Source organism: Mastigoproctus giganteus, chromosome 5 (assembly GCF_048544385.1).
Source record: "Mastigoproctus giganteus isolate SK-2022 chromosome 5, ASM4854438v1, whole genome shotgun sequence".
In the NCBI taxonomy this organism is placed as follows: Eukaryota; Metazoa; Arthropoda; class Arachnida; order Uropygi; family Thelyphonidae; genus Mastigoproctus; species Mastigoproctus giganteus.
Window position 1 is genome coordinate 12,369,664 of NC_143579.1, and position 24,190 is coordinate 12,393,853.

General features: G+C 39.8%; 1 protein-coding gene across 1 annotated transcript in view; it reads right to left on the reverse strand.

The window, feature by feature from the left end:
* Positions 1–14,306, reverse strand: part of LOC150085174 (pre-rRNA 2'-O-ribose RNA methyltransferase FTSJ3) — a 169,127-nt gene extending 154,821 nt beyond the window's left edge. Inside the window, exons 1-4 of the mRNA XM_090373859.1 lie at positions 14,208–14,306; positions 8,508–8,594; positions 2,278–2,430; positions 2,108–2,187 (exon numbers count right to left, since the gene is read on the reverse strand). Coding sequence (XP_090229985.1) covers positions 2,108–2,187; positions 2,278–2,430; positions 8,508–8,574 — 300 coding nt within the window. The 5' untranslated portion in view covers positions 8,575–8,594; positions 14,208–14,306. The remainder of the gene's footprint in view (positions 1–2,107; positions 2,188–2,277; positions 2,431–8,507; positions 8,595–14,207) is intronic.
* Between the last annotated feature and the right edge of the window lie 9,884 nt (positions 14,307–24,190).

Genomic DNA, 24,190 nt, shown 5'->3' on the forward strand with positions numbered 1-24,190 from the left:
GGTTGAGCAGATGGGCTGAGAGGTGGCAAATGAAGTTTAACATTGACAAATGTAAAGTACTACATATGGGAAACAGCAACCCCAGAGCAACGTATCAACTCTGTGGTACTACACTGACAGTGGTAAAGAATAAAAGGGACCTGGGGGGTGGTTGTGCAGGCAGATATGAAGTTCTCTGAGCAGTGCAGATGGGCTGCAAGAGTAGCTCATGGTGTATTGTCAATGATATATAGGAATTTTTCTAGCAGGGATAAGGAGGTGATTATTCCCTTGTATAAGGCAATGGTCAGGCCACACCTAGAGTACTGTATACAGGCCTGGAGGCCTCATTTCAAGAAGGATGTAGAGCTGCTGGAACGAGTACAGAGAAGGGCAACAAGATTAGTGAATGGAAGGGGTGCTCTTACGAAGAAAGGCTTAAGTTTTGCGTATTACAGTGTCTGGAGACTAGGCACCAGCGAGGTGATCTGATAGAGGTGTACAAAGCCTTAAATGGTTTTGAGCATGCTCAATGCTGATAGGATTCTTCCTCTTGCTCAGAATAATCACCTGAGAGGGCATAAGTTCAAATTGAGGAAAGACAGATCTAGGATAGATGTGCGGAAATTTGCCTTTAGCCAGCGGGTGGTTGGTAGGTGGAACAGACTTCCATCCCTTGTCGTGGAAGTTGACAGCCTAAATAAGTTTAAGGCTCAGCTGGACAGGTATTTCGAACGAACAGAAGGGTGAAGTGGAAGTGGTTATTTTTTATTTTTTTTTTTTACTTTATTTTTTTTTTTGGCTGATGCTGCATAAGTTGCTTTCTTGCATCAAATGCCTCTACTAATGCTAATGGTAAATATAGTTGCTATAAATGCCTGGTTAAAGTTTATTCTGATTTTTCAATTAATTAACCAAACTTTATTCTGTAAGTTTTTCATTTCCAATACAATGCAAACAGAACCTGAGAATGATATCCTTCCTCAATTCAGAAAGAAATAACGATTTATTTTCACAGAAAATAAATGGGATGGCATTATTACATAAAATACTGCTCACTCCTGTCAACAATTAGTAAAGGCTACCTTTCTTGTTAATCACAATTATTAGACCAACAAAAGATAAGTAGAATTATACATCATGAGCATTACATAGATTAATAGAAGTACTCCTGAACACAACATTCACAGAAAAATTGTGTCTGTCTTTCTTTTTTTTTTAAATTAATATTCTACACTGGTTATAATTAAATTTCACTAATTAAAGTGTAATTAAATTTCACTATCTGCACCCTTGACTTTCACTATCAATTAGCACCCTTGACTTTTAAAGGAATTCAAATTTTCTGTTCAACTGAATGAAACTGTTTAGAAGAACTGTTATTAGAAGTCTGCACTTTGTTATGAATTTATTTCCCCGTCACAAACTTTTCTAATAAAATAAATATAAATTTCTGTTTATGCTCAACACAGTCACCATGGGAAGTGACAACTTCACTGTAACTGTTTTATTACAGCAATCTACTAACACAACAGAACTGAGTTGTGCATTTACTGCACTTTTGCTCACATATTTCTTTTACTACATGGCAAATCCAGAAATGCGAGTATGACATGACAAATTTAGATGAACAGCCTGCAATACAGTATCCACTTGGGCCAATGGTAAAAATTAGTGAGTACAACATGCTACTTTTTCTGCCAATGAAAGCATGGTGTGACTTTTAAAAATGTTAACAGCAGGCATCTTAACTATGCTATCCATTTCTGTTCACTTTACAAGCTTAAAAAAATTAATTCATTCATGCCTGCATAAATTTATTTGCAATTACTTACTGAACACCGGAAAATGTATCTATCTTTCTTTCTTTCTTTTTTTTAATTTACACATTTTGTTTAATCCCAATGTAAACCAGAATGCAGGGACTCAAAAACCAAAAAGTAAAAAAAAAAAAAAAAAAGTGGTGACCATTATATTTTAAGCCTACCAGATAAAAGGTCCTATACCTGTACCATGTATCAGTGAAAAAATAAATATATTTAAAATAAATTTAAACAGACAAGCTCAATATCAAATCAATTCTTTTAACTTTCTCACTAACAAAGGCTATTCTGGAAATCAGTATTACCTGTCTGCACTTCTCTGTTGTTATATCACCTTGAATTGAGATCACATTTGGAATTGGCTTGATTGACACCATATCAACACCTAAAACCCAAGTAGAAAAGAAATGGCATCAATATTTTGATCCACGATATATTACATGCATGTATTTGAAGATAGAAAAAATAAATTTACCAATAATTATGCTTGACACTGGCATGTGTTTCTGTGCAACTTGCAGCCAGCCACCAGGAGCAGCACACAGGTCAATTAGCACCCTTGACTTTTGAAGGAATTCAAATCTTCTGTTCAACTGAATTAGTTTGAATGCAGCACGAGATCGATAACCTATAAGAGTGATTATTAACATTTAATCAAAAGAAAGCAGGAAAGGCAAAATGACAAACTTAAGAAACACAATAAAACACTTTTAAATTACATTTAATGAGCAACTAATCTTTAAATGATCACACAGACAAATCCAAAACTCTATTAATAATTCATTTTACCTTTAGTATCTGGTTCTGAATTTATTTATTATAATGATCAATTAAAAAAGTCACTTTTCATCACCTCTAATAAAAGATTATACTACTAGCTACCATAAAAGGAACTATGTAATTTCACTATCATAAAACTAAGCAAGAAGAAACTACTGTCAAATATTTAGAGATGAAATTTATTATACATTATTAAATCCATTCTTAAATATGCATTTATAATTTTACTCTTAAACTTTGCTCTACATCACATATATTCAAAATATCTTACAAGGATAATTGTTTTAGTGGTTTTATGATGCATCAGCATTAAAGCCCATACTGCACCAGTACATCATTTCTGAATGTTTTATGGGCTAATTTGCATGTCAAAGTCTTAAAAAACAAGACTCAGGCTTCAATTTAGTTCGTAGATCTCTTATAGTTCTCAGTGTTCACAGACCAACACAAGATATCTAACTTGAAAATGAACCTCAAACTGGCTTTGAAATTTCAAACATTGTGCTATATTAAGTTAATGGGATATCTTCATAAATAATTTTAATCATCCTATCTGTTTACACAGAATAAATAAACTGATAATTTTGTTCAGTACTTATGTAAAGTGCTATTCCTTTAAATCTTATTAAAAAATAAATTTCTAAACAAGAATAGACAAGTTTCCTTGATGGTGCTTGGTACACCTATTTAGTATTAGCCAATGTTTATCACTGAAGGAATTCCGTAAAGGTGAGTACAGTGGTCTCAGAAAATTTTTAAATTCTGTACAGTGGGATCAACTGACGATGTTACCAACAGTGAATTCTAAGTGGGAAGCATTCAAGGAATTAATCGTGGAAGCTACTAAAAGTTTCATACCTATTAAGAAATATTGTTGACGGTTTAGGCCTAAATGGTTATCTAATGAACTAATGAGACTCGTAACAGAGAGAAGAAAAATGCATGTGGTGCATATAAATTATCAAGCGACAAAGGCTATGGCAGATATAAGCTAGTCTGTAATCAGGTCACAAAGGAGGTTAGGCAGGCGAAGGCAGATTACGAGAAATCCTTGGCAAAAGATGCTAAGAAAAACAGCAAGGATTTCTTTACTTATATAAATTCTAAAAGGAAGGGGATGAATCTGATTGGTCCACTTGACATCGATGGTTCGACTGTTGATGATCCTGCTCAGATAGCAAACAAACTGAATGAATAATTTGCATCTACATTCACACATGAGGAATTATTAAGGTTTGAAAATGGCAGAAGGTTATCAAATTGTAGCAGGATACTTAATGATTTTGTAATAACTGAGAGCAAAGTGGAGGAGAAATTGTTGAAGTTAAACATAAGAAAAGCACCTGGGGGTGGATGGGGATCTATCCAGTTATATTAAAGGAGGTGGCAAAGGAACTAAGCAAACCCTTAGCCATAATTATGAGAGCATCCTTGGACTCAGTGGAGGTTCCTATGGACTGGAGATGTGCAAATGCATCCCCAAGTCTCAAAGGGTGACACGAGTAATTACAGACCAGTTAGTTTAACTTCTGTTCCGGGTAAAATAATGGAGTCACTGGTTAAAGATGCATTGCAGGATCATCTAGACAAGACTGCAGCAATAATTCAGACACAGCATGGGTTTGTTAAGGGAAAGTCTTGTCTGACAAATTTGATAGGATATTATGATGTGGTTACAAAGGAACGGGATGCAAAAAATAATTTTGATACCATATACTTGGATTTCAGGAGAGATTTTCACACTGTTGCGCATGGAAGACTATTGTACAAATTGGAGCAGAATGGTATTAAGGGTAAGTTGCTACAATGGATAAAAGGATGGTTGAGTGGGAGAAGACGGGGGCTCACATCTGGTGAGTATGGGCTTGGCACACCCAGGGTCCTGAGCTGGATATCATCATTCTTCCCTCTCTTGGTGATTCCTTTCTAATGCTGACTCTTGTTTTCTCTCTCTCAGGGTAAGTCAGAATTTTTTTTTTTTTTTTTGGCTGGTGCAGCATAAGCCTCAGGCTTCCTTGCACCATATGGCTAGTAGTAATAATAATAATAATAAGACAGAGGGTTGTAATCAATGGGCGCTGCTCTTCGTGGACTAATGTTATTAGTGGAGTCCCACAGGGTTCAGTGTTGGGTCCTCTGTTGTTTTGTATATTTATCAATGATATTGATGAAGGTATATCAGGCTTAATGTTGAAGTTTGCAGATGATACAAAGGTTGGCAGGGTTGCTAATGGCAGTGTGCTACTGCAACAAAATCTAGATAATTTGGGCAGATGGGCTAAGAAGTGGCAACTGAAGTTTAACCTTGACAAATGCAAAGTACTGCATATGGGTAGAAGTAACCCCCAGAGAAACATACCGACTGTGTGGAACTACATTTAAGGTGGTAGAAAATGAAAAAGACCTGGAGTAATTGTGCAGTCAGATATGAAGTTTTCTGAGCAACACAGACAGGCTGCCAGGGCAGGTCATGGGGTTTTGTCAATGATATATAGGAATTTTGCTAGCAGGGAAAAGGAAGTGATTGTCCCTCTGTATAAGACAACGGTCAGGCCACGCCTTGAGTACTGCGTACAGGTCTGAAGGCCTTATTTTAGGAAGGATGTAGATTTGCTTGAGCGTGTACAGAGAAGGGCAACAAGATTGGTGAGGGGAATGAAGGGATCCTCTTACCAAGAGAGGCTTAAATTCTGCAAATTGCAGTGGCTGGAGACTAGGCACCTGCGCAGTGATCTGATTCAGGCGTTAAGGCCTTGAATGGGTTGAGCACGCTGAATTCTGATGGGATGCTTCCACTTGTTCAGATTACGAACCTAAGGGGGCATAAATTCAAATTAAGAAAGGACAGATGTAGAATAGATGTGCGGAAATTTGCCTTTAGCCAGCGGGTGGTTAATTGCTGGAACAAACTTCCATTTGTCATTGTGGAAGTTGATAGGTTGAATAAATTTAAGGAGGAACTGGACAAGCATTTGGAGGGAATGGTGTGTTTTTTTTTTTTTTTTTTTGGCTGATGCTGAAAAGCTCATACACTTGCTTTCTTGCATCATATGCCACTACTATTACTGCTACTACTATTGATAAACATTCGTATGTTTATCAATGATATTGATGAAGATACATCAGGCTAAATGTCCCAAGTTTGCAGATGATACAAAGGTTGGCAGGGTTGTTAATGACAGTAATGGCAGTGTGCTACTGTAACAGAATCTAGAAAATTTTGGGAGATGGGCTGAGAAGTGGCACCAGAAGTTTAGCATTGACAAATGCAAAGTACTACATATGGGTATAAGCAATCCCAGAGAAATGTACCATCTGTGTGATACTACACTTAGGACGGTAGAAAATGAAAAAGACTTGGGAGTAATTGCGAACTCAGATATGAAGTTCTCTGAGCAGTACAGACAGGATGCCAGAGCAGGTCATGAGGTATTGTCAATGATATACAGGAATTTTGCTAGTAGGGAAAAGAGGGTGATTATTCCTTTGTATAAGGCAATGGTCAGGCCTTGACCATTGCCTTATACAAAATGGCCTTGAGTACTGCATACAGGTCTGGAGACCTCATTTTAGGAAGAATGTAGAGTTGCTTAAGCAAGTATAGAGAAGGGCAACAAGGTTGGTGAGGGGAATGAAGGGGATCATCTTACCAAGAAATGCTAAGTTCTGCAAATTGCAGCATCTGGAGACTAGACACCTGCGCGGTGATCTGATTGAGGTGTATAAGGCCTTGAATGAGTTGAGCAGGCTCAATTCTGATGGGATTCTTCCTCTTGCTCAGATTACGAACCTGAATGGGCATAAATTCAAATTGAGGAAAAACAGTTGTAGAATAGATGTGCGGAAATTTGCCTGTAGCCAATGGTTAGTTGATTGCTGGAACAAACTTTCATCTGTCATTGTGGAAGTTGATGGCTTAAATAAATTCAATGAGGAACTTGACAAACATTTAGAGGGAATGGAAGTGTGAAATGTTTTTTTTTTTTCAGCTGAAGCTACATAAGGTTTCTTTCTCACGTCACATGCCTCTACTACATCAGTTTCAACATTGGTATCACCACCACTCACTTCAATAGCATGCTGGCCCCACTTTGGCTGCTATGACAAACTCCAATCTACTGGGTAGGCTTTCCACAAATGAACAATACACTGCAACAGATAGAGTCCTCCATCCTTCTGCAGAACACTAACAAGTTGAGCTACTGATACGGAATGTGTTAGTCTGGCCCTTACCAAATATTCCATTTCACCCCATAGGTGTTACCAAGGTTTCAGATTTGGGACTCTGTACTAGCTATTCCAACTTTTATACATGAACCATTATTGAACAGTGCCAGCAGTAGGGAATGGTGCATTATCCTATAGAAACAAACATGGGTCCTAACCAAAGAAATGTCACATCTTTGGGAGAACAGAATTGTCTGCAGAGGCAAATTGGTACTCTGCACTAGATATACCAACTTTTATTCATTCATATTCATGAACCATTCTTGAACCGTGCCAGCAGTAAGGAATGGTGCATTATCCTATAGAACAAACATGGGTCTTAGCCAAGGAAATTACACATCTTTTGGAGAAGAGAACTGTCAAAAATGCTAAGATAGAGCTCAATATTCCTAGCTTTCCCCACAACCATGAGAAACACTCCCACAACATAAACCCATCTATTCTGAATTTCACTGTTGGCATAATACACTCCAGCAGCAGATGTTCTCTAGGTTTCCTCCACACCTAACCATCTGATTTGAATAGGATGTAGTGAGATTCCTTATAGCTCATGCAATACCACTCGTCCATTAAAATTGACGCTGTGTAGCCCCATACAATTTGTTCATACATCCTCAAAGTGATCACATTATTGTACTACCCTTCTGAATATTCCCTGGTCATGTGGAGTGAGCTTCTGTGGTGTTCTTGTGCATCATCATCAGATGGTGGAGGTACTGTCATGCTTTCATTTCATTCTAGAATCACCAACAGTCTATTTTGAATGGAGTAGGCTGTCAGAGATTGCATGACTCTCAAAAGAATGCTCGCTCTCGCTCTCTCTCTGGGCTCTACATGCTATGACAAAAGAAAAAATAACTTGTGTGGCTGATATACCATCCTTACATATTGGTCAAAGCCACTTGTTTATCTACAATACACTGTCCATATGTGGACATGTATTGTAGTTTATGTTGGGCAACTCGTGAACAATGACAATGCAATGGCATTCTGTGCTGATATAGAACTCTGTAAAAGGCAAGGAATGTGTATGCAGTGGTGCTTTGTTTGTGCAATGTGTATCATTGTTTTGTTTAACTGCTTCTGGCCAATTTTTTTACCAGCAAGCAGCAATGACAGAGGTGATGTTTCAGTAAACTAAACATTTAGGGGATTTACCCTCTCCTAGGTAAGATATGTATATAAGACCACAAACAAACTGAGAATCTTAATGCAAATATGCAAAAATCTGTTTTTAGCCAAAATATATCCATTGGAATAAACTTATACCTACTCTTGCAGAAACAAGAAGTTCATCTAAATTTCAAATGCAATTGGAATATATTTAGAAGAAATAGGTAAATGAAGCAAATGTGGATTGCATTTAATGTTTTTTTGTTGTTGATGCTAGATATACTTGCAACACTTTGGCAATACTATTATATATATTTTATTTATGATTTCAGTATTGTGGCCCATGATATTAGCATTTTAGCTCTCTTGTAATCCCTAATCTAAGAAATCATGACTGTAAATCTGTGCAAGTGTGTCCCTCACATGTGCATACAAGATGTGAGCATGCGTGTGTGTGTGTGCGCGCGCGCGCACACACACACACACACAATGCATCATTTCTAATTCTATTTCTAATGTTTCAAAAACACTTTTGACTCTTTGACACAGACTACAAAATAAAATCATCATTGGTAAAAAAATTACCTGTTTCTTTTGCCAAATGATAGTACTTGTCTTTTCTTTGCTTTCCAATTTTTGTTTTCTTCCCCATCTTTATGCCAAAATGCAGTTCTAAAGAATAAAGCATTGTGTATAAAAATCTCTCACAATGTATCAAGTGTAATAAGAATTATAATCAACATTAGGGAATTTCAAACGATACAGTATATCAAAACTAAACAAAAAAAAAACAAAAAAAACACAAATTTGGAAAATTAACAACAAACGTGACTGAGAAATTTGACCCAAAATATTACTACAAAAATTTATATCAATAATAATTTCATCTTTGAATTACTTTAAACTTTGTCACTGACAGGGCGGCTGCGACCCTATGTGCCGCCAGTAAGTAAAATCAAATTTTCCACCCCAAAATATTTGGATTAAAAAATAAAATAAGGCGTAGATAATTATTATTAATTTATTTAAAAAATAAAAGAATTACAACATATCTCACATATAATACAATAAAACAACAAACAAAAATAACAAAATCATTTGGAAATTCTGGAAATAAATTTTAAATTCTAAATCACAGCAATTGTACCTACAATAATAAAATAAAAGGAAAATTATATAATGTTAAAAAAAAAATTTGTTTCCTATTAAAATATGAAACTTTATTAATCATTTCATTTACATTTATTTTTTCCAAAAGATCATTTTCTATTGAAATTATTGCCAAATTAGAGTTGCTGTTGCGACACTGTAGACAGTAAATAATTTGATTAATTTTAATTTTGAAAAACTCCATTCACCTGAGGCAACTAAAACTGGTAAAGTTATAGAAATTCTTAATGCACCTGCTACATTTGAAAAATGTATCTGTAAAATAATTTTTAAAAATATATGGCAACACTTCAAATGAAGTTACAATATATTTTTAAATTTAAATTATATTGTCTTTAATATAAATTTGAAGTACTCTTAAGTTCTTTGGATAATGCTAACCCATCAATATCAGACTCATTACGATCAACGTCACTTATTTTAATATGTAAATCTTTGCAATAATTTAATAAATCATTCATTTTTGTAAACCTTTCAGTTAAGGAGAAAATTGTTGTCATTTGAAAGAAAAAATTAATTTTGTTGTGGATCGTGAATAGCTTGATCTATATTTTCATAATCAAAATGAAGCTTTTTCAATCTTTTCCTCGTAGTGCTTACGTCTGGAAATGATGCTTCGATGCCAAAGATAGTAGCCATATTTTTTGGGCTGCTTCCTCTCTTCTATTTTCTTTAAAAATTCTGTGATATTTTGTAGACATTCAAGAGCTTCATGTATATCAGAATCCTTTTTTTTTTCGGAGCATTTTACTTACAGAATTAATTTTATTTAAAATATCATGCTAAATTATAATTGAACAAAGAAACTTATAAGATGTTATTTTTAAGGCTATTGATTTAGCATGATTCCTTGTATCCTTATTATCCATATATTATCCTTAATATCTGTATCTTAATTTTCTATAGTCATTTCTAGTATTTTATCTGTAATATTTTGTGAAATTATGAAATAATTTCATTTTGTATTTGATTACCCAAATAATGCACGATATTTTTCGATTCAGATTTCTGAATACAGCAAGTATTTTCTGCCATAAATTAATCAAATTTAGCAATTGTTTCACTAAGTTCTAAAAAGTTACCATTATCATTTTCATCTAAATCTTTTGAAGATCCCCTGAATGCTATACACTGCCTTGCTAAAAATAGTATTATATATATTATTCTGGCTGAACTACAGAAAATGGGCATCACCGTTGCAGGTGTGGCCGAAGAACGGAGTGATTGTCCGGTCAAGTTCTGCGATTGGCTGATTATTGGGAATGCGTAATTTACCACATTTTGCATTTCTGATTGTTTGATTGGATGCAAATTCGCTTCTGATTTTAGCGGGAAATGCAAAATTATCGTGCTGCTTTTCTGTTTGCAAAAGAATATAAGACTGTAATTGAATGCTGTACGAGTGTGAATTTTATAGCTTCAGAATACAAGTGTTTTCTATGTGGATGTTTGAAGTGTACCTGCTGGCATGGAACTGATGAGATGAGTTTTTTTTTTTTTTCCAAGTTGTATCTTGATGATTTGGTGTTTTTCACAGTAATTGTATGAGTTGCTAGTATCAGGTTCTCTTTATATTAGCAGGGGTGTGGGAGCAGCTGGGTCCAGACAAAACTTCTATAGGACAAAACCCCCTCAATTAAAGTGCAAAGTAAGACGAAATCCTCTCAAATAATAACATGAAATGTTCTCAGAGAAGTGTTCTTAAGTATTGATTCTTAAAGAACTATAAATACTGTAATAAGAATAAATATTACGGTTGAAATATTTCATATTATTATTTTTCCGAGGGAGTTTTGTCCTACTTTGCAATTTAATTAAGGGGGTTTTATCCTGGTCGGGTTGTCCTACACACGGGGGCAGCAGTGCCCGGAACAAAAAAAAAAAAAAAAAAGAAGCATTTCTGTTGACGTGCACGAGTAATTGTCATTGTTAATGCATGTGAAATCACCTAGTAATGTACGGGTGTGGGGGGAAGAATCACTTGTATGTGGTAGCATTCAGGAAATATAGTCACATACTGAAGAGCAATATCCCAGTTTGTCTGAAACATAAAATAATGAATCAATGTATACTCCCCACCATGACTTATGGAAGTGAAACTTGGGCACTCACCAAAAGAATGGAAGAGAAGTTAAGAACTACACAGCGAAGAATGGAATGAATTATATTGGGAATCAGACTGTTAGATAAGAAGAGAAACACATGGATTAGGCAGCAAACTCGAGTAAAGGACATTCTTATCAAAACTAAAGAACTAAAATGGTCTTGGGCAGGACACATAGCTCAAAGACATGATGACAGATGGACTAAGAAAATAACAGAATGGTACCCAAGAGGAGCTAGAAGAAAACCTGGAAGACAAAGGCGGAGATGGATAGATGAAATTCATGAGTTTTTGAGTAGTAAATGGATGGCCAGTGCTCAAAACAGAAGGAACTGGAAAGTTGCTGGAGAGACCTTCATCCTGCAGAGGATTGAAAATGGCTGATGATGATGATGATGCGCACGACATACAGCCAGAGGGGTTTACATTAAGATAAAAAATTTATAATGCAAATGGAAATAAAACAAAATAAAGATGGACACAATTGCTTATATACAAAACATTACTAACCCAAGTATCAGAAGCACACACATACAATAAAGCATAATGGCCAATATAAAAGTTAAAAGAGGAGTAATTCAGCAAGGGGAATGCCAGAGGTGTATTCAACTCTAGCAGTAAGCTAGAGAATCTTGTAATAACTGAGAGTAAAGTGGAGGAGAAATTGTTGAAGATAAACACAAGAAAGGCACCTGCGGTGGGTGGGATCTATCCAGTTATATTAAAGGAGGCAGCAAAGGAAGTAAGCAAACCCTTAGCCATAATTATGAGAGCTTCCTTGAACTCATGGGAGGTACCCATGGACTGGAGATGTGCAAATGTGACCATAATTCACAAGGGAGGATCAAAGGCAGACACAAGTAATTATAGACCTGTGAGTTTAACTTCTGTTCACGGAAAATTAATGGAGGCACTGGTTAAAGAAGCACTGCAGGATCATCTAGACAAGACTTCAGTTATAGCTCGGACACAGCATGGTTTTGTTAAGGGGAAGTCTTGCCTGACCAATTTGATTGGATACTATGATGCAGTCACAAAAGAACTGGATGCAGGGAATAACTTTGATATTATATACTTGGATCTTAGAAAGGCTTTTGACACTGTTGCACATGGAATACTGCTGCACAAATTGGAGCAGTGTGGCATTGGAGGCAAATTGCTGCTATGGATAAAGGGGTGGTTGAGGGGGGAGAAGACAGAGAGTGGTAATTAATGGACACTGCTCATCGTGGACTAATGTTATTAGTGGAGTCCCTCATCAGGGTTCAGTATTGGGTCCTTTATTGCTTTCTGTATTTATAAATGATATTGATGATGGTATATCAAGCTTAATGTCCAAGTTTGCAGACGATACGAAGGTTGGCAGGGCTGTCAAGGACACTACTGACACTATGCTGCTGCAACAGGATCTGGAAAGGTTGAGCAGATGGGCTGAGAGGTGGCAAATGAAGTTTAACATTGACAAATGTAAAGTACTACATATGGGAAACAGCAACCCCAGAGCAACGTATAAACTCTGTGGTACTACACTGACAGTGGCAGAGAATGAAAGGGACCTGGGGGTGGTTGTGCAGGCAGATATGAAGTTCTCTGAGCAGTGCAGAAGGGCTGCAAGAGTAGCTCATGGTGTATTGTCAATGATATATAGGAATTTTTCTAGCAGGGATAAGGAGGTGATTATTCCCTTGTATAAGGCAATGGTCAGGCCACACCTAGAGTACTGTATACAGGTCTGGAGGCCTCATTTCAAGAAGGATGTAGAGCTACTGGAACGAGTACAGAGAAGGGCAACAAGATTAGTGAATGGAACAAAGGGGTACTCTTACGAAGAAAGGCTTAAGTTTTGCGAATTACAGTGTCTGGAGACTAGGCACCAGCAAGGTGATCTGATAGAGGTATACAAAGCCTTGAATGGTTTGAGCATGTTCAATGCTGATGGGATTCTTCCTCTTGCTCAGAATAATCACCTGAGAGGGCATAAGTTCAAATTGAGGAAAGACAGATGAGGATAGATGTGCGGAAATTTGCCTTTAGCCAGCGGGTGGTTGGTAGGTGGAACAGACTTCCATCCCTTGTCGTGGAAGTTGATAGCCTAAATAAGTTTAAGGCTCAGCTGGACAGGTATTTCGAGCGAACAGAGGGGTGAAGTGGAAGTGGTTATTTTTTATTTATTTATTTTACTTTATTTTTTTTTGCTTGGCTGATGCTGCATAAGCTTGCTTTCTTGCATCAAATGCCTCTACTAATGCTAATGCTAAAGTATACTGCAGACTTTTCAACCCGATCTTTGGGTGAAATGTATTTCACCGAAAGAAATATCAAAAATAATTTGGGTATTAATTCTGAATAAACAAGTCAGGTGGTACATCAAAATTATTTACAAAATTTACAATTAGTGGGGAAAATCTATCCAGAGATTTTATTCTATTCTGCAAGGGATATGGGGTACACTTAGTTCGGGTGTTTTTTTTTAGAGGGATTCTAAAACAGTTTTTAGACTTGGTTTCAGAATGAATTCCTGAATAGGAGTATAAATGTTTTAAGGGATTCAGTTACTAAGAGACCAGAGATTGTAAGATATTGTAGGTTCTCTGATCTCGACCAGTTTTTTTTTTATTTTTTTCTGTAGTTGTTGGCGCATCGGCTTCTGTGGCCATAATGCACCTCCCAAGGTTTTTGCAGTACTTTGATCCAAGCCTGATGCGGGATTCGAACCCGCGACCTTTGGGTTGCAAGGCAGGCACTTTACCCACCTGGCTAGCCCGGTCGGCCTCGACCAGGTGAAGGAGATTCCGGCGCTCACTATCTTCACTGCAATTTGACTCTGTATCTCCATTACTTCAGTATTGCAGAACCATCCTATTGAGAAACAAAATCTCATTTATTTGTAGTACGATGTGGAGGTAACTTGCGGCGGTGGTAGAAAGTGATTCGTAATAATTTATAAAACAACTCTACCCAACGTGTACGATACACAACACGTGTTATCACTTTAAATTCAGCAGACTTACTTGAAAAATTAGATGAACTCCACTATTACTGGCTCCACAATGTTTACAATTTATTTATATTATTTCTATTTTAACTTAAAATTCAGGAATCGCATAATAATAATTAACAGAAATTTTAAACAGCACAGTACCTCCCAAATAAATGTAATTAAATAACCTTCCACCTACCGTCATATGTGAAACTAACGCCAAAATTACAAAATTAAAAAAAGTCACGCGTGAAAATACTATGAAAAATCGATGAAACCGAAAGCAAATTAAATTAGCAGCAATCACTTTCACCATGATATCACTAAATGACTGCCGCTTATAAAATCTCTTAGAATGAATTATTGATTATACGTAGCGAGTAATTTATGATGTCACTATTTAGCATTAGCATTAGCATTAGTAGAGGCATATGATGCAAGAAAGTAAGCTTATGCAGCATCAGCCAAAAAAAAAAAAAAACCACTTCCACTTTACCCCTCCGTTCGTTCGAAATACCTGTCCAGCTGAGCCTTAAATTGATTTAGGCTATCAACTTCCACGACAAGGGATGAAAGTCTGTTCCACCAACCAACTACCCGCTAGCTAAAGGCAAATTTCCGCACGTCTATCCTACATGTCTTTCCTCAATTTGAATTTATGCCCTCTCAGATGATTATTCTGAGAAAGAGGAAAAATCCAATCAGCATTGCGTATGCTCAAACCATTCAAGGCTTTATACCCCTCTAACAGATCCCCTCGCTGGTGCCTAGTCTCCAGACACTGTAATTTGCAAAACTTTGATGCAGCTCTACATCCTTCTTGAAATGAGGCCTCCAAGACCTGTATACAGTACTCTAGGTGTGGTCTGACCATTGCCTTATACAAGGGAATAATCACCTCCCTATCCCTGCTAGAAATATTCCTGTATATCATTGACAAGACACCATGAGCTACTCTTGCAGCCCATCTGCACTGCTCAGAGAACTTCATATCTGCCTGCACAATTACCCCCAGGTCCTTTTCATTCTCTACCACTATCAGTGTAATACCACAGAATTGATACGTTGCTCTGAGGTGGCTGTTTCCCATATGTAGTACTTTACATTTGTCAACGTTAAACTTCATTTGCCACCTCTCAGCCCATCTGCTCAACCTTTCCAGATCCTGTTGCAGCAACATAGCGTCAGTAGTGTCCTTGACAACCCTGCCAACCTTTGTATCATCTGAAAACTTGGACATTAAGCTTGATATACCATCATCAATATCATTTATAAGTTTTCCCAAGGTAAGTTCTGGTATTTTGGGTTTCTGGTGTTTAGTTATATTTATAAATGGCATTCGCATTTCTAGTGCAAAAAACAAAAAAAAAAAAAAAATAAATAACTTACGCACATCATAAGTTCACAAGCTAATTTTAGAATATAAGGATGGAACCTGGGCACCTTCCTTGTCGTCTATCTATAAGTGGTCTTAGTGCTGCAGATTTTCAATGCATCACTGAGTGCATTGAAAATCCTTGACAACCCTGCCAACCTTTGTATCGTCTGCAAACTTGGACATGAAGCTTGATATACCATCATCAATATCATTTATAAATACAGAAAACAATAATGGACCCAACACTGAATCCTGGGGGTTCAGTGTTGGGTCCATTATTGGCCTTCGTGGGTAGCACAGTTAGTAGAATACCCACCTGCCTATACCGGGTGGAAAAGACCTCAGTTCGAGTCTCGTCGATTATATGAGGAATTTTAATGGGCATTTTTCACAACTTGGCTGAGTTAGTCGGTCTCAAACGAGGATAGCTTGGTTTTTCTCCAGAAAAGCTCGGGTTTTTCCGTGCAGAAAACAGAAAATCGAAATTAGAACACACGCAATTTACAGACAGAATACACGGAGCGATATGGCTTTAGGCGCTGATGCTACTAAAACCCCACTACAACAACAACAACCGTTAATTGGGTTGAAAAACTAAGCTTGAGCAAAACACATACACACATAGACATGTCCAATAGTGAAAACTTGCCCTTAACGAATCCATACTGGTGAGGGGAAAAGATGTCTTGAGCTTGCAAGAGATTATAGATTCTTGCGGCGAGTAGTCGTCGTAGAGTTTCCCCAAATTCGGTAGGAGAGTAATGAGGCGGAAGGCTCTGGGGGACAGTTGAATTTTCTTTGTAGTTTGACTAGTGCATTTTTACAAAGATGGGGAAAAGTGTCACAGAGAAGCCATTTGTTGAAGAGATTTAACAAGATGTTAGGATAAGTTTCTCTGAACTTCTTAATGACAGTATTCTCCAGCAAATCAGGTACAGGACATTTTTATAAATTGATTTTATTTAAAGCTGTTTGAAGCTCTTGTTGAGCAAACAGGTCCGTATCTACAGTGAAGGAGAATTGAAGATTTGAGAATTCATGTTATGGATTGAGTGGGAAGGTCTGTTAACTGATCATCTTGAGGGAAAAATTTATCCAGCCTCGTCAACGGTTGATTTCGGTCAGGGAAAGCCGCAGAATCCGTACGCTGGGGTCTACATGCCTCAGGCTGCCAGATTCCGCAGTTTTGCGGACTGCCAAAAGTCCACAAGGAAGGAGTACCCTTAAGGTGTAAGGTGTAAGGTATATTGTTGTCATGCGGCACAAGGGTTTTCCTCCATCTACGCATTGCTTTCTTTGTGGGTGTATCAGTTTGCTGAGAATGGTAGAGGTTTAAAAGTGTGTGGGTATTGTAGCTGTGTAATGTCATGTACCGTTGTTCATCTGGTCATTTAGATGCTGGAGCCCAGCGTTGCCCCAATTCGCCCCGTGAAGGCACACGAGTAACCCAGTAGACTTAAGTTACTCTGGCAGGTCCTGCCGCGTAATTTCCTGAGATTTCGGCGGCTAGGACCTAAAAAAAAAAAAACTTATGTACACATACACATATAAGAACATACATATATACGCACATATACACAACAGTGATATATACGGTAGCGTAGCTACCCTTTTTCGGGCCCGGGGGAATTTGAGGGCCCTACTTAATTAGTGAAAATTACAAAAAGAGGAGTCAGCCAAAGACGCCGGGCCCCGGACCAGGAGGAAATTGCCTTGCCTGCTACATGGTAGCTACACCACTGGATACATAGATATTATCCCCAGGGGCTCACATCTGATGAGTATGGGCCTGGCACACGGAGGGTCCTGAAATCATCATTTTTCTCTTCTTCATGATTCCCTTCTACTTTTGACTCTGTCTCTCTCAGGGTAACTCGGGAATTTTTTTTTGCTGATATAGCAAAAAAAAAATTTTTTTGCACGATGTAGCTAATAATAATAATACCGGGAACGATACCCGGATATTCAGGTTACTGTACAGCGATTAGCAGACCAAAGAAGAACCATCGTCACGAAGAACCTAATAGCTCCTGCCATCTTGGAAAAAATCAAGCAGGATGTCATCGATCTGCTACAAAGCACAAAGAATATGGTCAATATGGAACCAGAGGAGGAGTAGCAAGAAGAAATACAACCCAGAATAGCTGAAGTCGAAAGAGACAAATCCATGCTATCCAGAATAGAAGACGAGAGGAAGAAGGCCCTAACAGAATTCAACGGAATGAACTCCACAAGAACCCAGGTGATACCTAAGCAGAGGCCAAATAAAATCCTGTGGAGACCACCTCAATCGGCAAATAATGCCACATTACCTTGATAACAATGGTGAAACGCTGGAGGCTGTCCACACAGCCGTGCCCGGCAACCCAAAGGTCGCGGGTTCGATTCCCGCCTCGGGCTTGGATCAAAGTACTGCAAAAACCTTGGGAGGTGCAATATGGCCACAGAAGCCGATGCGCCAACAACTACCAAATCACAAAAAAAAAAAAAAAACCACACAGCCGTATACTGTGCTGCCATAGCAGCCACAAGGATTAATGGAAAAGAAACGAGAAACCAGCAGCAGAAGAACCGAAAACAGGAGGAACCGCCAGCTTGGGAAAGAAGACTTAAGCAGAAGATAGAAGAATTAAGAGTCAAGATAGTTCAGTTGACCCAGTACCAACAGGGTAATAGAAGTAAGAAATTGAATGTAAAGGTGAAGAGCATCCTCAAGATATAGCGTCCACAGCAAACATGAGACCAGAAATCAGTGAATAGGAAAATATTTGGGCACACTGAAGCAGAACCTCCTCGCACTCAGCAAGAGACTACACCGATACAAAGAGAATTCCCAGAGGGAAATAAACAACCGACTCTTCGATGAGGACCAAAGAGCCTTCTGTGGGAAACTGGGTGAACATGAGAAAGCAGGAAACGGACCACCCGAGAAGAAGACGATCGAAGAGTTCTGGGGAAATATCTGGAGCAGTGAAGTAAGATATAACAGCAGAGCACCCTGGTTAGAAGAAGAAGAAAACGAAGGACATACAAGAGATGAGAGAGTGGGAGATTCGAGAAGAAGAAGTTAAACAGTCGATCAGAACATCCACAACTGGCGAACCCCGGGAATTGATAACATCCACAACTACTGGTACAAGAAGCTCACATGCACACACAAACACGTAGCAGAGCAGTTCACTCAAATGATAAGGCACCCGGAGACAATCCCGATGGTCCTCACTAAAGGAGTCACAAGAAACCCAGCGAAATACAGGCCAATCACATGCCTCCCAACGATATACAAGATCGTGACCAGCTGCATAACTAAGAAGAAATCAGACCACTTAGAGAGTCAGAACATAATGGCAGAACAGCAGAAAGGATGCAAGCGGAGGAGCAAAGGATGCAAGGAGCAATTAACCATAGATGCCGCAGTTATGGAGCAAGCCTTCAAGAAGCACCAAAACCTATACATGGCCAACATCGATTACAGCAAGGCCTTCGACTCCGTAACTCATAGCTGGCTAATAGAGACTCTGAAGATCTACAAGGTCAATCCAATAGTGACAAACTTCCTAGCAGCAACAATGGCGAAATGGAGTACCAGCATTAAAATTGAGAACAACACAACCAGGCCAATCCCCATTAGAAGAGGAATCTTTCACGGAGATGCTCTGAGCCCACTAAGGTTCTCTCTAGCATTCAATCCGCTATCCGCCATGCTCAATGGCAGCAAGTATGGATATAACCTCAAAGAAGGAAGAAAGAACCTGTACACCCTCACCCACCTGATGTACATGGATGACATCAAGCTCTACGCGGCAACTCCAGCAACTACTCCGGATTAACGAAGAAATCAGTAAGGACATCAGGATGGAATTTGGTCTAGAAAAATGCAAGACCCACACATTGCACCAGGGAAAATTAGTTGGCCGAAACTACCAGCTGCTAACTGGAAAAGAGATCGAAGCTATGACAGAGGGAGAGAGACCTACAAATACCTAGGAATGATGCAGGCCGAGCAGTTAGAACACAAGGAAATCAACAAGTGCCTGACCGAAAAATATCATCAGAGACTCAGAAGCCTGCTGAAAGCAAAGCTGAACGGAAGGAACACATTTAAAGCCATAGATACCTATGCAGCTCCAGAACTAACATACACATTCGGGGTCATAGATTGTACTAACACCGAGCTAGAAGATATCATGCCAAAGACAAGGACAATGATGACCAAGAATCGCCAATACCACCCGAATTCAGCAGTGGAGAGAATAACAATACCTCGGAAAGAGGGAGGAAGGGGCTTGATAGACCTGATTGAACAACAAGAAACAGCGATAGTTAACCTGAAGGATTACTTCGAGAACAACACAGCACCACTCCACCAGCCATAAGGAAGATAGATAAGTGGTATTCCCCACTCAACCTAAGCGAGGAAACCTTTCCCGTCCAGACGGTACAAGAAACGAAGTTAGAAAGATGGGCAAAGTAGAAACTCCATGAGAGATACTACAAAGACCTCCATCAAGATCACATTGATAACATTGCTTCCAATGCATGGCTTACAAGCGGACCGCTCTTCCCAGAGACTGAAGGATTCATGCTGGCCATCCAAGACCAGGTAATCAACACCAGTTACTATAGAAAATATGTACATCACAAAGGACCCCAGAATGTCAGATGACACATGTCGATGATGCCACCTGGCCTCAGAAACCATCCAACCCATCACCGCAGGGTGCAAGGTGATCACCCAGACTGAGTACACTCATAGACACGACCAGGTAGCCAGGATAATACATCAGAAGCTAGCGAGGAAATACCAGTTGACCAAAGAAAGTGTACCATACTACAAGTACGAACCCCAGGCAGTACTAGAGACCCGAACCCACAAGCTGTACTGGCACCGCGCCATAATAACGGATAACACCATCCTGCACAACAGATCAGACATAATCCTTGTGGACAAGATGGAAAAGACTACCTACGTGATTGATATAGCGGTACTGAACACTGGCAATGTCCAGAAAACCCATGAGGAAAAAATTAGGAAGTACACGAACCTGAGACATGAGATCAAGGTGTGACCTATGCAAGAAGTATCAACCGGTATGGTACCGAATACTCTACATAGCAGCCTAGCAGCATTGGGTTTCCCAGAGAACACTTACACGGAACTCCAGAAAGTCGCAATCCAGAACACCTGTAGGAGAGTCACAGATTTCCTCGACTGACAGTAACACCAGACATTACAACCACCCTGTGTACTTGGTAGAAGTACCCGTTACGGAGTGGAATCCCCCAATCAGTGAGAAATAATATAACAGCAATAATAATAATAATAATAATAATAATAATAACCTACAAATACCTAGGGATAATGCAGGCTGAGCCGTTAGAGTATAAGGAAATCAAGAAGTGCCTAACCAAAAAATATCATCAGAGACTCAGAAGCCTGTTGAAAGCAAAATTGAACGGAAGGAACACAGTTAAAGCCATAAACACATATGCAGCTCCAGTACTAACATACCCATTCGGGGTCATAGATTGTACTAACACCGAACTAGAAAATATCATGCGAAAGACAAGGACAATGATGACCAAGAGTCGCCAACACCACCCGAAGTCAGTAGTGGAAAGGATAACAATACCTCTGAAAAAGGGAAGAAAGAACCTGATAGACCTGATAGAACAACAGAAAACAGCAATAGTTAACTTGAAGGATTACTTCGAGAACAACACAGCACCACTCCACCAGGCCATAAGGAACATAGATAAGTGGTATACCCTGGGCGAGGAAACCCTCCCGCCCAGACAGTACAAGAAACGAAGTTAGAAAGATGGGCAAAGAAGACACTCCATGGCAGACACTACAATGACTTCCATCAAGATCACATCGACACCATTACTTCACATGCATGGCTCACAAGCGGGACGCTCTTCCCCGAGACTGAAGGATTCATGCTGGCCATCCAAGACCAGGTAATCAACACCAGAAACTATAGAAAATACAACACAAAGGGACCCGAAATGTTAGATGACACGTGTCGTGATGCCACCTGGCCTCAGAAACGATCCAACACATATCACCGCGGGGTGCAAGGTGATCACCCAGACTGAGTACACTCATATAGACACGACCAGGTAGCCAGGATAATACATGAGAAGACAGCGAGGAAATACCAGTTGACCAAAGAAAATGTACCATACTACAAGTACGAACCCCAGGCAGTACTAGAGACCCGAACCCACAAGCTGTACTGGGATCGCGCCATAATAACGGATACAATCATCCCGCACAACAGATCGGACATAACCTTTGTGGACAAGAAGGAAAAGACTACCTATCTGATTGATATAGTGGTACCCAACACTGGCAACCTGTAGAAAACCCATGGGGAAAAAATCAGGAAGTACACGAACCTATGACACGAGATCAAAGAGATATGGCATATGCAACAACTAACGACCGTCCCGATCCTTGTGTCAACCACAGGTATGGTGCCAAAAACTCTACATAACAGCCTAGCAGCAATAGGTCTCCCAGGGAACACCTACAAGGAACTCCAGAAAGTCGCAATCCTGAACACCTGTAGGATAGTCAGAGTTCCTCGACCAACGGTAACACCAGACATAACAACAACCACCCTATGTACTTGGTAGCAATACCCGTCACGAGGCAGAACCCCCAATCAGGGAGAAATAATATAATGAAAGGAGCGCGGTGGCCAGTGGTTAAGACACTGGACTACCAACCTGATGGACCTGGGTTCGAATCCCGCATTGGGGGAAGCGAACGCGGCTCTATTACCCTGGGAGACCCCAATATAATAATACTATTAAAAAAAAACCATCGCGAAAGTTACCCCATTTTATTTACCCCCAAGGTCCGTGTGATGGCTGAGGCAGATAGTGGTCCATCTCGTTTCACTCGCGATAACTAAATAAATTAATAAACCACTGGACATAAGCCGAAGCTAAACAAGCCCACAAGTCCAATTTGTTTTTAATTTTAATTTTTGCAGGCCTTGTGGGTGTTAGGTATCCATTGAAAAGAGTGGATTGAGTCTTGGTTGGATATATTTGCAAGTGGTGCTTTCTGGTCCATTCCTGAAGGATGGATAGGGCTCCATTTGCTGTTGTTTCTATCTGAGCCCTTGAGTCAGCTTCCAAGATCAGGGTTAGGTCGTCCGCAAAAGCCAGCGCCCGGATGCCCCTAAGGTCCATGGGGAGGGATTCATCCAATACATAGTTTCAAAGGAGCGGTCCAAGCACAGAGCCCTGTGGGCATCCTCTGTAGATCTGTCTCTCTACTCTAGAGTAAGGTGCCTGGATCACCACTCTTCTCTCGGTGAGATAACTCTGCAGGCAGTTGTACAGGTTCATGGGAAGGGTTGAGTACCTCAGTCGCGCAAAGACGCTCGGCCACCAGAGGGTGTTGAACACCCCAGCAAAATTGACTGAGATGACGAGGAGGTATTTTCTTTGGCAGTTTTCAGCTGTGGTGATGATTCTTTCGAGTGCATCAGTGGTGGATCAGTCTCTCCTAAATCCAAAATGGTTTTGTGGAGGAAGCTGTGCTGAGTTGTAGTAGATTTCTACCCTTTGTCGTAGGAGCTGCTCAAAGACTTTGCTTAGTACAGAGAGAGAGAGAGAAGAGCGATTGGGCGGTGTGAATCAGGCGTGTGTTGTGGCTTGGTCGGGCTTATCAGAATCGGTTTAATGTCGGCAGTTTTCCAGTCTGTGGGAATGCGGCCGCTTTGGAGACAGTGGCTGTATAGGTCCAGGATAAGATTTGGGGCAAGCTCTGCCACCTTTTTGACTATTTCAGATTCTATCACATCCATTCCTGGAGATTTCTTGTTTCTTAGTTTGCCGACTGCGGAATTAGGTCCGACTGCGTGAAGGGTGCCTCTGTGAGGATGGTGCGATATGTTTCATTCTCCCAGAAGATTTGCTCTTGCTCAGGGGAGTTTAGGATGTTGTTGACCGATTCATTCCAATTTTTCGTCATGCTTCTGGTAGAGGGTGTCTCACCTCACCTCTGGGCAGTTTGTTCATTGTGATTTTATAGACTATGCCCCAGGGGTCTGAGTTTCCCACAGTGGAGACCAGGTGCTCCCAGGACAGCTTTTTCCGCTGCCTGATCATTGCAGTGTAGGCATTCCTGGTTTCCCGGTATTGTTGCCTGAGGACCTCCACCTCTGGAGGGGCAGGGCCCAGGATCGCCTGGCTCTTTGGAATGCTCGTCTCGTTTGGTTGAGTTCTCTGCACAGGGCATCCAGTTCCCTAGACCACCAGGGAATGGCCCTGGTTGTGGGGATTTTCTCTTAATGGTCTGATTTGCTGCGTCTACAATTGCGTTGGTGGCTGCACGCTGGCCAGGGGTTTGGGTCTGGGATTGTTCAGTCGACAGTCTCTGTGCGTTTTATAATGATCGCTTTCTCAAACACATTCCACTCTGCCTTTTCCACAGCCCATCTCTGGAGCTTATAGCTGGTGATGGGTTCTTGATGTATTGTTTTGTGCATGTTGAAAGTGATGGCACGGTGGTCGAATGTGATCCAACCGTCCTGGATCTTCCAGTCCGTTATATAGCGGGCGAGTGATCTTGTTGATAAGATAACATCCAGAGTTGCCTCCCAGAGTGTAGA